The 11775-nt window shown below is 41.4% G+C and overlaps 1 protein-coding gene across 5 annotated transcripts; it reads left to right on the top strand.

Annotated features, from left to right (window-relative positions):
• The first annotated feature begins 52 nt into the window (after positions 1–52).
• On the top strand, positions 53–4391 carry LOC139372719 (nuclear receptor subfamily 4 group A member 2-like). 5 transcript variants are annotated; one of them, XM_071112513.1, is made up of 8 exons: positions 55–220; positions 362–446; positions 668–1560; positions 1992–2121; positions 2263–2414; positions 2550–2752; positions 2893–3071; positions 3165–4388. In XM_071112513.1, exons 3-8 carry the CDS (start codon positions 673–675, stop codon positions 3419–3421), a joined length of 1809 nt encoding a protein of 602 aa, XP_070968614.1. In that variant the 5' UTR covers positions 55–220; positions 362–446; positions 668–672; the 3' UTR covers positions 3422–4388. The 5 variants fall into 5 exon arrangements, with proteins under 5 accessions (XP_070968612.1, XP_070968614.1, XP_070968613.1 ...); XM_071112512.1 differs by having other exon boundaries at positions 57–186; positions 3165–4391; XM_071112514.1 differs by having other exon boundaries at positions 73–186; positions 671–1560.
• Positions 4392–11775: the final 7384 nt, after the last annotated feature.

The following is an 11775-nucleotide window of genomic DNA, read 5'->3' as shown; positions in this document are numbered from 1 at the left end:
TGTCATTGGCACGTGGGCAGTGGTATTCCGACTCCGGGCCACATAAACAAAGGCACATTGTCAGTGTTAACCGCGGCCAGTCTAGTAGCCAGTTGGGGATGTGCATGGCCATCTGACCCGTTCTCTTCACAATGCTACATTTGCACTTGGATATGGATACAGCGGAGAAGATGTAATCCTCTAAATGTATGTATTATGGTGCACCGGGTGACAGTTTAAGGTATTGGTTTAATTGTCTTAAAATTCACATTTTGTTTTCAACAGTATAACATTAATGTGATCCGAAAGTAATGACCTGCTTATAAATTCATATCTTTACAGGTTTGTAATTTTTGTGACCGATTTTTTTCGAATTCTTTAGCAGGGAGCAACATCGAGTGGATATTATCATAACTCCAGGAAGTGATTCGGGCATTGTGTCTTTGAAAATAGTCATACAACTGAAGGTAAGACCACAAATAATGTTGGAGACGTTGCGCCTTATAGATGCAATGCTTTTGCTGTTGGCACTTGTTCTAGAGAGTGGTGACCGAATAGGCTAATCATATAAGTCTCGTGCGCTTTTACGCAAACATTCTAATTTACGTGCAATGCATCTGCATTGGATGGGATTGTGGCTTGACAAGGAGATCGATTTATATAACTATGTCTCCCTCTCTCATTATAGCAGCTATGCCGTGCGTCCAGGCTCAGTGCGGATCGTCGCCTCAAGGAGCTAGTCCCGCTTCGCAACAGAGCGCAAGCAGCTTCCACGCCGCTGGAGAGCACCACAGCCATAACTGCGACTTCCTAACGCCCGAGTTTGTCAAATTTAGCATGGACCTGACCAACACAGAAATCACATCAGCCACTATCACCAATCTTCCAAATGTCGGTGTTTTCGTGGACAGCTACTGTAACAATTCGAACTATGACGTCAAACCCCCTTGTCTATTCCAAATGCCCCATCCGGGGGAGCAGTCATCCATCAAAGTTGAGGACATCCCCATGTACCACCAGCAGAGTCACCACCACCAGCCGCATCAGTCCGATGAGATGGTCACTCCCTCCGGGTCCGTTTACTACAAGCCCCCCTCTCCACACACACAGACATTCCAGAGTTCACCCAGCCATGCGTGGGATGATTCTGGATCTCTGTACAGTTTTCACCAGGACTACTTGGCGGTGGCGCACAGAATGGAGCAGCGGAAAAATGCCATATCCAGATTATCCTTGTTTTCTCTCAAGCATTCCCAAACCGGTAGTCCTTTGTCGGCGTGCCAGATGAGATTTGACGGGTCCCTCCAGGTGTCCGTGAACTCGGATACCTCAGGCAGGTATCATGGCTTGGAGAGCCAGGGCATCTTTGGTTCCAGCTCCCTAAGGAAACAGCACAGGGTGGGTTCCCCCTATTCGTTCCAGCTCGGTCACGGACATCACTTTATGGATAACCAAGCACCGTCGCCTCCTAGCCAAGGATCACCCACCAACACCGATGCTTTATGTGCGGTGTGTGGGGACAATGCCGCCTGTCAGCACTACGGCGTGCGAACCTGCGAGGGCTGTAAGGGATTCTTCAAGGTATGTTACATTAAATATCTGCGGGGATTGTTATACATTTAGAACTAACGGTCAACTAACATTCCATTTAAATGTATTTTAATATTTAGGCTACTGATTCATTGTGTTGTTTGTTGGCTCCTGATACAATCCCTTCAAAATCAAGAACCTTAATCTCCTTGCCATGTCAATAGAGGACTGGGAGAGGGTAAACTTAATATTATGAGTAGCCACGGAACTATATTTACCCACTGTCTGCCTCGTCCGCTGCTATGATGCATTATGCAGCTGGGAGAGTAGTTGGAAGACTGCAACGCCATGGCTATTCATTTCCCATGGTCAATATGAGTGGCAAAATAATTTTAATGGCTATATTTGATCAATGTATCAAAGCTTCAGGTGGCAACGCATCGAATGGAAACTAAGGTGTTCTCCTCTGTGTTTCTTCACAGCGCACTGTTCAGAAAAATGCCAAATATGTGTGTTTAGCTGGGAAAAACTGTGCAGTTGACAAACGCCGGAGAAACAGGTGCCAATACTGCCGTTTCCAGAAGTGCCTTGTCACGGGAATGGTCAAAGAAGGTAAGGTTTGTTCTAAAACGCACAACTTTATGCATTTCCTTGAAATGTATTTACACATTAATTGTAGGCAGAATGTGTTTTTCAAAGCATAATAGTAATTATTTATACAAAACAACTTAATTAATATTTTTCATTATTCAGTCGTCAGGACTGCAAGTTTAAAGGGTCGACGTGGCCGGTTACCCTCCAAACATAAAATTCAAGACCCTTTGTCACCTGTCAGCATCCTTAACGCGCTAGTGAGGGCCCATGTGGACTCCAACCCCTCATTGTCTCGACTGGACTACTCCCGAGTAAGTACGAGCCTCGGTCATGCAACCCACATCACTTTGCGCACCAGTTTATTCATAAAATAAGTAATAAAATACGTTTTAAAAATATACCGTTGTGCATTGGGTTTATGAGTTCAATTTAACATCACCTTCTAGTTCCAGAATAATGCTGACAGCCAAATCGACGGAGATGATACGCAACATGTGCAGCAGTTCTACGACGTCCTGACCGTCTCCATGGATATTATCCGGGACTGGGCGCAAAAGATCCCAGGTTTTACCGATCTGCCGAGACCGGACCAAGATCTCCTCTTCGAATCAGCCTTCCTGGAACTCTTCGTTCTGCGTTTGGCTTACAGGTATCTTAAACAATAGCATATCAAAAAGTGCATATATAAATAGTCATTTTACGCACAACAATTACGGGCGATAGTATCCATTTGATCTTATTGCCAAATCGGTATCCGATTCCTAATCATGCGATGCTATCATATTACAGGTCCAACCCTGAGGAAGGGAAGCTCATCTTCTGCAACGGATTGGTTTTGCACAGGCTTCAGTGTAGGCGCGGCTTTGGAGACTGGATTGACACCATAGTGGAGTTCTCTGCAAACCTTCAAAGTATGAATATAGACGTTGCAACATTCTCCTGCATATGCGCCCTTGCCACAGTAACAGGTAGGCTAATAAAACCCAAAGTTCTGAATCTATGCGCCTATAATGCCATTGGGTTAAGTTTTGAAACGAATTTGCACCCTGTCATTGTTTCAGAGAGACATGGGCTGAAGGAGCCCAGGAAAGTAGAGGAACTTCAGAACAAGATGGTGAACTGTTTGAAAGACAAAGTGACTTTTAACGATGGAAGTGTCAGTCGACCAAATCACTTGTCAAAACTCTTGGGAAAGCTGCCTGAACTTCGCACGCTGTGTACACAAGGTCTGCAGAGGATATTCTACTTGAAACTGGAAGACTTGGTCCCTCCACCTGCAATAATAGACAAGCTTTTCCTCGATACTTTGCCCTTTTAGGTGACATATATCCTGTCATCATGTCAGATAGGCGAGGTTAATATGGCCATTTTTGAGTTCCCTATATCACGCATTATGCATTTTCTCTCATATTTATTCCCATTGTTTTTGTACCTCTCTTCATAAGAGCGCTTGATCATGTTTATAGGCCTACATGTCTGCATTGCCAGATAAAAAAAGAGACAACACGACATTTAAGATGTTTTTAATTTAAACAGAATGAAGAGTTAGACAATATTACAATATCGTCGATTTCTGAAGAACATGGATGTCTTGAACTATTTGGTCTTGCTTTGAATTGTGAGTATTTTAATTTGATAAACTAACCATTTTCGATAACTATGTTGTTGTATGTAGACACTGGATGATGTATATGGAACATATATGCCTCGAACGTATACAGATTTATTTTTTATCAAATAATTTATGGGAGATGTTTTATGTAGGCTATTTCTTGTCTTGTTACACCTGGACTGTGCTTATATTGCATTTGAATTAATAACGTATACTGCTAAATAATCTAACGTTTGTAAATGTGTTCGTTATTTTGATGGGTCAGGGGCTTACAATGTCAGGTTTTTCCATTCAAAATAAAATTCATGCCGTTTATTACACTTTTAAATGAATAATTATTTCTGATGGCAATTTATAAGGATTCTGACTTTATTTTAGTTGTTGAAATATCGTCATAAATCATCAAACATGATAATGGGGAAATATGTTGTTAATATTAAATAGTAGCCTACTAAATAGTTTCCTATTTTTCTTGTACACAGATTTGTCTGACAATCCTTGATTGATTAAGGACTAGTGTAACAGATGTGATTCAAATATTTGTCATTAGATGGTCAGAGGATAAATTCCAAATAACGACAATACAATTATACCAAATTGTATAACCAGACCTAATGTAAAATGTTACCTATTCTCAACATAAGTTCTCAAATAAATAACTGTCCTCTCCAGTGAAGTGAATGTTATAGCCTATTTTTCTACTAAGTGTGATTTCTTCGGCAACAACAATACGAGGAAATTGTCATTCTCCTCAGTAGAGCTTGAGTTGAAGATTGACTACGTGCTCTGTTATTACACACGGATTTATCATGAACCATAATGTCAGTCAAATAACAATGTTGTCAAACCGTTGTCGTTTAGCGGTTTTATAATATATGCCATTTAGCAGACGCTTTTATCCAAAGCGACGTAAATTTGACAAATGGGTGGTCCCGGGAATCGAACCCACTACCCTGGTTTTACAAGCGCCATGCGCTACCAACTGAACTAAGAAAGATTAAATAAGACTCACAGTATGGACTGTAGGAACAAATTGCTGGAGTGTGTGATTTGACCTGCTATATAAGTCTACATGACATTTCCAAACCAAACCCTCAGGATAGGATTGGCATTAAAGAAACACGCAAACCAATGTTTTTCAGTGTTGGCATGTAAGTAAACACACATTGTGTCCTGAACTAAACATTTCACAGAAGAACTAAATAGCATTATATATGTATGATTTCAGCTCCCTATATGTACAGTCTTTCTTCCAAGGAACGGTTAGAAAATGCCTATTACACATTGGTGGAGGGCATGTAGATGAAAATTGCAGATTTTCAAATATGACATCTCTTCTGTCCTGTCTGGAAATGTGAACCATTGATTCTATAGGCAGTAAAAGGTCTTATAACAACGATTATACTCACAAGAGGGTTTAATAGGCTAGAGATCAATAGAAACGCTGCTCTCTGCACCGGCCTGTCATGCAGGCTGAAATGCTAAGAGAAAGTAATCAATATTATCTGTGAAATGTCACATTTATGATAATGGTGTGGATGAAGAGTGGCAGGCAGGGGCCATCCCAGAAGGATGGGCTCTTGTTAGTATCAAACACCTTTCATCCAGGCCTACAACATCATGAATGGTAAATGCGTGTGTGTAGGTGTGTGTGTCGGGAAGGTGTTTGGGGAAAGCAGAGGTCTTGATGTTGAAGGAGGAAGTACAATAATCAGTTATTAACCACAACCTTTTCATGACAGCTATTTTCTAGGCTTGTGTGACCCTTCAAGTGCCATGCCATGCCATTCTGGTAAGGATGATCGCTTACTTTAGGAGTAAAACTCTATGGGGTTTTCTAGGGGTCTGAACACTTCTGTTGTGGTCTGTGTGGCCCACCTTGATCTCAGTGTAAAGCTGCCTTCAAAGCCCCTAAGCCCTTATCACGGCCAGCCCAGACTCCCCTGCACCCAGGCCACCGCAGTGGCCCTCCTCCATGTGTGAAAATACCATGATTTCATCTATAGCAGATAGGGAGCTGAACATAAACAACCCCAGCCTCTATCCAAGCCGATGTTCTGAGACATGAAACAAGACAAAAGTCTGGAGTGATGAATATGAGGAGCTTGATCAAGGTTAGTCAAGACATTAGAATTAGACTTGCTTGTCAATGTTCTCAATGTTTAGGTTACCAAACCCCTACAAGCAGTACAGTGTATTTTCTGTGGAATTGCCCACTGGGATTTAAATTGGCTTAGCAAGCAACTTTGCATCCCTAGAGTTTCCAACAATTAAAAAGCATTACCTCACCCCGAGGACAAACCCCAATCTCAATGTGTATAGATCTTTATAGAAATCCTAGAACTGTGAAGACAACCAAGTGAATGCACTGAACAGGGATGGACTGGGACCAAAAATCATTCTGGACATTTCTAACACCGGACCATTTTGTCCCTTGAGGGCCCCATTACTAGCCAAATAATGATCATTTTGTGCAAAAAACTATTTATACAGGCCCACTGGGCTAAAGATGGACCAGTCCATCTGGAATTGACCAGAATTGCCCTATATCCAGTCAGACCCTGCCACGGAATCATTTTAGTTGAGAATCAGAAGGCATCTTCAGATACTTTACAAACACAGACATCCTTACCTCTCTCATTACCACAATATTACTTTGTCTGAAGATTCATTTTCAACCAAACAGCCATGAAAGGATTTGATTATGGTTGGTAAGCAAGGAGAAGGCATAGTTTATAATTACTCTAGTGTTAATGGTTATCCAGACATTTGAAGATAATTGGAAAGGATTAAAATTACTCTTGATGGGTCAAATCCTACCTTGTAATACTTGATACACGGGAACGTTTGGGTTACCCAAGCTAATATGAAGTCAGGACACTTATATAGGACACTTGAAATATAATCACTGGATTGGACAACAGCACTTGGGGGAACTAGGGAGTATAGGATGAATACACAAGCACATCCTGCTTGACTGTCTGGTGTAAATAGACCACTTCTTTCCAAAAATAATTATTGTTTTCAAACACTTGATGATCCGTTTCATTACAAGATACAGATTGTAATAATTACATTCATTACATGTTTGCGTACTTCAACCGATATCCTGGGACTGTGTAGCAATTAAACAAATTCTAATTAATCGTTACCCACATTTTATTTAGCAGGGTACCTGATCAAAGTGACAGGTTTTTACACATTAGATGAATATGCATCACACAGTAAATGGAGCAGCCAACCTGCCATCCAATAGCCTCAATGTTTAATATGATTCTCATTTTGTATCTTTGTAGTTATGCGCACACACACACACACACACACACACACACACACACACACACACACACACACACACACACACACACACACACACACACACACACACACACACACACACACACACACACACACACACACACACACACACACACACACACACACACACACACACACACTCCATTACAGAGAGTGGGCTGGTGTGTGTGAGGTCAAACACAGACCCAGAGTTTCTCCGTTTGTCTAATAGGAGGGCGGGTCCACAGGGAGGAGTGATTCTATTTGACCAGAGGTTGGCCAGACTGCAGGGGACACAACCTCCCATATCTCAATCTGTATGCACAGGGCAGGATTCTGACCTGGCTCCATTAGGGAGCTCACTCTGATAGCTCCTCCAACCTGCACTGCAGAGAAATCAGAAATCACATTGCCTCTGTGCTGCAGTGGAAATACTTTAGTAGCACAGCAAATCTACTTAGACCCTGTTAATTCATTATGAACAAAACATTTTGATTTGTGATAGTGACCTACATGGTCTCTCTCAGAGTGTATTATTGCACAGTGCAGGACAGATCCCCCTCTCCCAGTGTCTTCCTATAGTTAGTGGTTTAGCAGTAGGATCCTACTAGGTATTGCCTGAGGCAGGTACAAGCACTGGGGTGTTTAACTGGCTAATGTATTCTGGTCAGTTAACCACACAGACATCACTGCTAATAGGTTTTCTATCTCTCCAATGTCCAGACCAGCAGACCTGGACATGACTGTGAAGCAGTAAGATCACTATGGTATTCAACCCATGGATGCTGTTCATTAGATTTAACCGTAAAAACAACGGCAACAATGAGATTTGTCAACATGACTCAGGAATGACAGGTTCAGAAATCCACAAAAAAAATGTCTGCAGTGAGAACAGCACTTTTTGTAGCTCTTTCCTGCAATCAAATGTCCCTCTAATGGCCTCATGGGTGGAATGTTATAAATAGTTTTCATAATTAATACTTTCTTTTAACTGCAGAAAATCCAGTGTTTTTATGTAAACAATTGTTATATTTCAGTGGCCAAGGTACAGGACGGCAGGCAGAGGTCAGGCAGAGGTTGGTAATCCAGAGGTGGAGCAAAGGAACAGGACAGCAGGCAGAGGGTCAGGCAGAGGGTCAGGACAGGCAAAGGTCAAAATCAGGAGGACAAGCAAAAGCGCGACTAGGGAAACCCAGAACCTGAGACAAACCACTGGTAAGCTTGAACAAACAAGACGAACTGGCAACAGACACACAGAAAACACAGGTATAAATACCCAGGGGATAATGGGGAAGATGGGCGACACCTGGAGGTGGGTGGAGACAAGCACAAGGACAGGTGAAACAGATCAGGGCGTGACACATAACCATGTGTGTGAGGTGTATACTTGCTTCAAAGTACATTTGCTTAAGACTAACAAGAAACACTTTGTGTGGTCCTGACCCTGATTTGGCCCACTGCTGTAAAAGGTTCATTTGTCCTCCTCACAGGGAGACCCTGGTAAGGTAGGAGAAGTGGGGACCCCAGGTGGTATTCAACCTATGGGTGTTATTCTTTAGATTTAACTGGAAACCATGACAAATATAATTGTTGACAACATGACTCAGGAGTGATGGGTTCAGAAATCCACAACAACAAAAATGTCTGCTGTGAGAACAGCACTATTTCTAACGCTTTGCCTGTTACAAGAACACACAATACTTCTTGGGAGGAATCTGCCCATAAGCAATATGTACACTCTAAGAAAAAAGGGTTCCAAATGGCTTCTTGGCTGTCCCAATAGGAGAATCCTTTTTGGTTCCAGAGAGAACTATTTTGGGTTCCATGTATAACCCTCTGGGGAAAGGGTTCTACATGGAACCCAATAGGATTCTAGTTGGAACCAAAAGGGTTCTACCTGGAACCAAAAAGGTATCTTCAAAGGGTTTTTCTACGAGTGTAGTCACAGCATGAGATGAAGACTGGGAATCAAAGAGCTTTACCTGGTTGGTCTGTTTCAGCATCTGTGTCTGCAGGTAAATGATTCCACATGTATGAAAGGATGAACTTGGAACTGGATGCCCTCTATCATAGAACAAATATGTGCCCCATCTTCTTCTTCTCTTGAAGCTTTTGGGCCTATACATTGACCTTTGACATATGAACCCTACACTGGGGATCATGTTTTCTCATCCTCTCGTCCTGGTTAGATAGAGGTGGTGGCTTGAAAGTGGTTGCTGATGCTTAAAAATATGTGGATGCTATTTCTGCTTTGAGAGAATATATACAGAAAGAATACACTGAGATGCAGAAGAAACCTCTGAGATGTAAATGTGAAATAACAGGAGACAGGCCCTTTAGTAAAAGAACACTGTCAGTGATTGACATGGCACACAATAGCCCCAATATGGGACATCAGTTTACATTCACATTCATGTTGTAGACATCAGTTTACGTTCACATTCATGTTGTAGACATCAGTTTACATTCACATTCATGTTGTAGACATCAGTTTACTTTCAAATTCATGTTGTAGACATCAGTTTACACTCACATTCATGTTGTAGACATCAGTTTACACTCACATTCATGTTGTAGACATCAGTTTACGTTCACATTCATGTTGTAGACATCAGTTTACGTTCACATTCATGTTGTAGACATCAGTTTACACTCACATTCATGTTGTAGACATCAGTTTACGTTCACATTCATGTTGTAGACATCAGTTTACGTTCACATTCATGTTGTAGACATCAGTTTACGTTCACATTCATGTTGTAGACATCAGTTTACGTTCACATTCATGTTGTAGACATCAGTTTACACTCACATTCATGTTGTAGACATCAGTTCACATTCATGTTGTAGACATCAGTTCACATTCATGTTGTAGACATCAGTTTACGTTCACATTCATGTTGTAGACATCAGTTTACGTTCACATTCATGTTGTAGACATCAGTTTACACTCACATTCATGTTGTAGACATCAGTTTACGTTCACATTCATGTTGTAGACATCAGTTTACGTTCACATTCATGTTGTAGACATCAGTTTACGTTCACATTCATGTTGTAGACATCAGTTTACGTTCACATTCATGTTGTAGACATCAGTTTACACTCACATTCATGTTGTAGACATCAGTTCACATTCATGTTGTAGACATCAGTTCACATTCATGTTGTAGACATCAGTTTACGTTCACATTCATGTTGTAGACATCAGTTTACACTCACATTCATGTTGTAGACATCAGTTTACGTTCACATTCATGTTGTAGACATCAGTTTACGTTCACATTCATGTTGTAGACATCAGTTTACACTCACATTCATTTTGATCAGTAATCAATGTCCCATTATGTGGCTAGGCTGTAAAGAAATGTTTTCTTGCTATAGATGCTACAAAACCACCATACCAGCATATACATAATGCTTTATAGACAAATGCTATATTAAAGAAAAAAAATAGAAAGAAACTCGTTTAAACCCATAGCCGGTGGGTTAGGGTTTAAAAAAAATAGCCAGCAGGTCACAGTTTAAACAAAAGGCCAGTGGGTTAAAGTTTAATCACAAGGCCAGTGGGTTAGAGTTTAATCACATGGCCAGTGGGTTAGAGTTTAAACAAAAGGCCAGTGGGTTAGAGTTTAATCACATGGCCAGTGGGTTAAAGTTTAATCACAAGGCCAGTGGGTTAAAGTTTAATCACATGGCCAGTGGGTTAAAGTTTAATCACATGGCCAGTGGGTTAGAGTTTAAACAAAAGGCCAGTGGGTTAGAGTTTAATCACAAGGCCAGTGGGTTAGAGTTTAATCACATGGCCAGTGGGTTAGAGTTTAAACAAAAGGCCAGTGGGTTAGAGTTTAATCACATGGTCAGTGGGTTAGGGTTTAATCACATGGTCAGTGGGTTAAAGTTTAATCACATGGTCAGTGGGTTAGAGTTTAAACACATGGCCAGTGGGTTATGGTTTAAACACATGGCCAGTGGGTTAGAGTTTAAACACATGGTCAGTGGGTTAGAGTTTAATCACATGGTCAGTGGGTTAGAGTTTAAACACATGGTCAGTGGGTTAGAGTTTAATCATATGGTCAGTGGGTTAGAGTTTAATCATATGGTCAATGGGGTAGAGTTTAATCACATGGTCAGTGGGTTAGAGTTTAAACACATGGTCAGTGGGTTAGAGTTTAATCATATGGTCAGTGGGTTAGAGTTTAATCATATGGTCAGTTGGTTAGAGTTTAATCACATGGCCAGTGGGTTAGAGTTTAATCACATGGTCAGTGGGTTAAAGTTTAATCACATGGTCAGTGGGTTAGAGTTTAATCACATGGCCAGTGGGTTAGAGTTTAATCACATGGCCAGTGGGTTAGAGTTTAAACCCATGGCCAGTGGGTTAGAGTTTAAACCCATGGCCAGTGGGTTAGAGTTTAAACCCATGGCCAGTGGGTTAGAGTTTAATCACATGGCCAGTGGGTTAGAGTTTAATCACATGGTCAGTGGGTTAGAGTTTAAACACATGGTCAGTGGGTTAGAGTTTAAACACATGGCCAGTGGGTTAGAGTTTAATCACATGACCAGTGGGTTAGAGTTTAAACCCATAGCCAGTGGGTTAGAGTTTAAACCCATGACCAGTGGGTTACAGTCTAACTCCAGTACATAAGATAAGGGGAAAGAAATCCTTAGCCCCATAGTGTCCACCATAGGAGGGAAAAACGATGCACATGAAAAAGATTTTGATCTATCTATCTCAAAATACAGAGGGGGGGGGGGGGGGT

Source organism: Oncorhynchus clarkii, chromosome 18 (assembly GCF_045791955.1).
Source record: "Oncorhynchus clarkii lewisi isolate Uvic-CL-2024 chromosome 18, UVic_Ocla_1.0, whole genome shotgun sequence".
Lineage (NCBI taxonomy): Eukaryota > Metazoa > Chordata > Actinopteri > Salmoniformes > Salmonidae > Oncorhynchus > Oncorhynchus clarkii.
Note: the sequence above shows the minus strand (reverse complement) of the source record. Positions and strands in the feature narration are given on the sequence as shown.